At 45.0% G+C, this 1,772-nt stretch overlaps 1 protein-coding gene across 1 annotated transcript; it reads right to left on the reverse strand.

The window, feature by feature from the left end:
- Window positions 1-32: 32 nt before the first annotated feature.
- On the reverse strand, window positions 33-1,768 carry LOC109141024 (extracellular calcium-sensing receptor-like; the record flags this gene model as incomplete). Its single annotated transcript, XM_027275922.1, has 5 exons — window positions 33-455; window positions 535-1,010; window positions 1,091-1,214; window positions 1,335-1,544; window positions 1,700-1,768. Coding segments are annotated over 5 exons (1,302 nt in total), but the record flags the coding sequence as incomplete, so codon positions are not given.
- Window positions 1,769-1,772: the final 4 nt, after the last annotated feature.

Below are 1,772 nucleotides of genomic sequence, written 5' to 3' on the forward strand. Positions count from 1 at the left end.
ACTAAAATATGTACAGTTATAATTCGTACATGCTATCTGGCCATCAGGTGTTTCTTGGTGTTTTTTTCAGGCCTCAAAAGAATAATGAAACACTTTGGAGCAAAAATGCAGAGCAGTAATCCATAACTAGAGGCCAGGATAGCAAATATTTCCACAGCAACAACATACTTCCCAGGAGAGCTGACATAAGCAGGGACAAAAGCTATCCACACCGCACAGAATATCAGCATGCTGAAGGTGATCAGTTTGGCCTCATTGAAGTTGTCAGGGAGTTTCCGAGCAAGAAAGGCCAAGAGGAGACAGGTGGAGGCCAGCAGGCCAATGTAGCCGAGAACCAGAGAGAATCCCACCACAGAGGCCATGGCACACTTCAGGGTGACCTTTGACCCCTGGAAACCCAGATCAGGTTGAGGCACTGGGGGACTGAGGGACAGCCATATGGCACAGATGATGATCTGGATGAAAAAAAATGTGATTGCATGTTTGTAAAATACAGTATAAAACACCAAAACAAAAGAAGCACATATGAGATACCTGTATAGAGGTGAGAAGGCAGACACTTCCTCTCTGTTGGCCTGGACCAAACCACCTAATCAAGGCTTCAGCACCAGGTCGAGCTGAGCGGAACGCTGCCAGAACAACTATGGTCTTGACTTGGAGGCAGGAAACACAAAGTACAAAGCTGATCCCAAAAGCTGCCTGCTGGAACCGACAAGCCCAGACTGACGGACGACCAATGAAGACCAGCGAGCACAGGAAGCAGAGCTTCAGCGACACAAGAAGGAGGAAGCTCAGCTCTGAATTGTTGGCTCGCACCATAGGTGTATGACGGTAGCAAATAAACACCACAAACACAGCTGTTGTCACTGTGGCACCAGACACAGCTGCTGTAGTCAGAGTAATGCCCAAGGTTTCATTGAAGGAAAGGAAGTCCACCTGACGAGGGACGCAGGCGGTTCGTTTAGCATTGGACCAGAACTCAGATAGACAACGGTCACAGTGAAGGGAACCTGTGAGAGGAAAGAAGAGTGAAACAATTGTTGAGCGTACGACACATGATTATCTGATGTTTTATATAGTAAAATCTCACCGGTTTTGTTGCTAATCTCTCCATCAGCACATGGGATGCAGTCAAAGCAGCAGATAGGTTCTCCTTTCCTGTTGGCCTTTCGGGTACCTGGGGGGCAGCTCTCACTACACACTGAAACAGGCACCTAAACAAAAAACCAAGCCATATTTTCAAAGACAAAAACAAAGCATTCTGACTAACAGCAAAAAATCCAATGTACATTTTATTATTGATCTTAACCAATATCATTTTCCTCTTTAACTACCTGATTGGATCCTGTGCTCCACTGAATAGCTGACTCATTGAGTTGGAGATCAAACCCATCCACACGACCGATCAAGACAAGTTTTTGGGACCCATCAGGGTTGGCCTGCCAGCTGACAAGGTCGTACTTTGCTGGAATATCGGCTTCTTGAAAGTGGAACATTTCATCTTGTGGTGTGCGGAAATTCACTTTGTTCAAGTGCTGCAAAAACTGAAAGCATCAAGAGATAAAAACTGTTCATACCGAATCAGCCAGTGTGAAATATACTTGTGACAAATGTATTCTTGGAGTATTAGTACTGTGGGATCTTGAAAGCATAAGCTGTTTAAGGGTAGATTTGCACTCTATCTGATAATCGTGTTTACCTCTATGGGTTTGATTATTTTTGGAGAGGAGCAAGTTGAGCTGTTGTTTTTGTTAGGGCAGGAGAGAAGGCTG

This window comes from Larimichthys crocea, unplaced genomic scaffold, assembly GCF_000972845.2.
Source record: "Larimichthys crocea isolate SSNF unplaced genomic scaffold, L_crocea_2.0 scaffold25445, whole genome shotgun sequence".
Classification (NCBI taxonomy): domain Eukaryota; kingdom Metazoa; phylum Chordata; class Actinopteri; family Sciaenidae; genus Larimichthys; species Larimichthys crocea.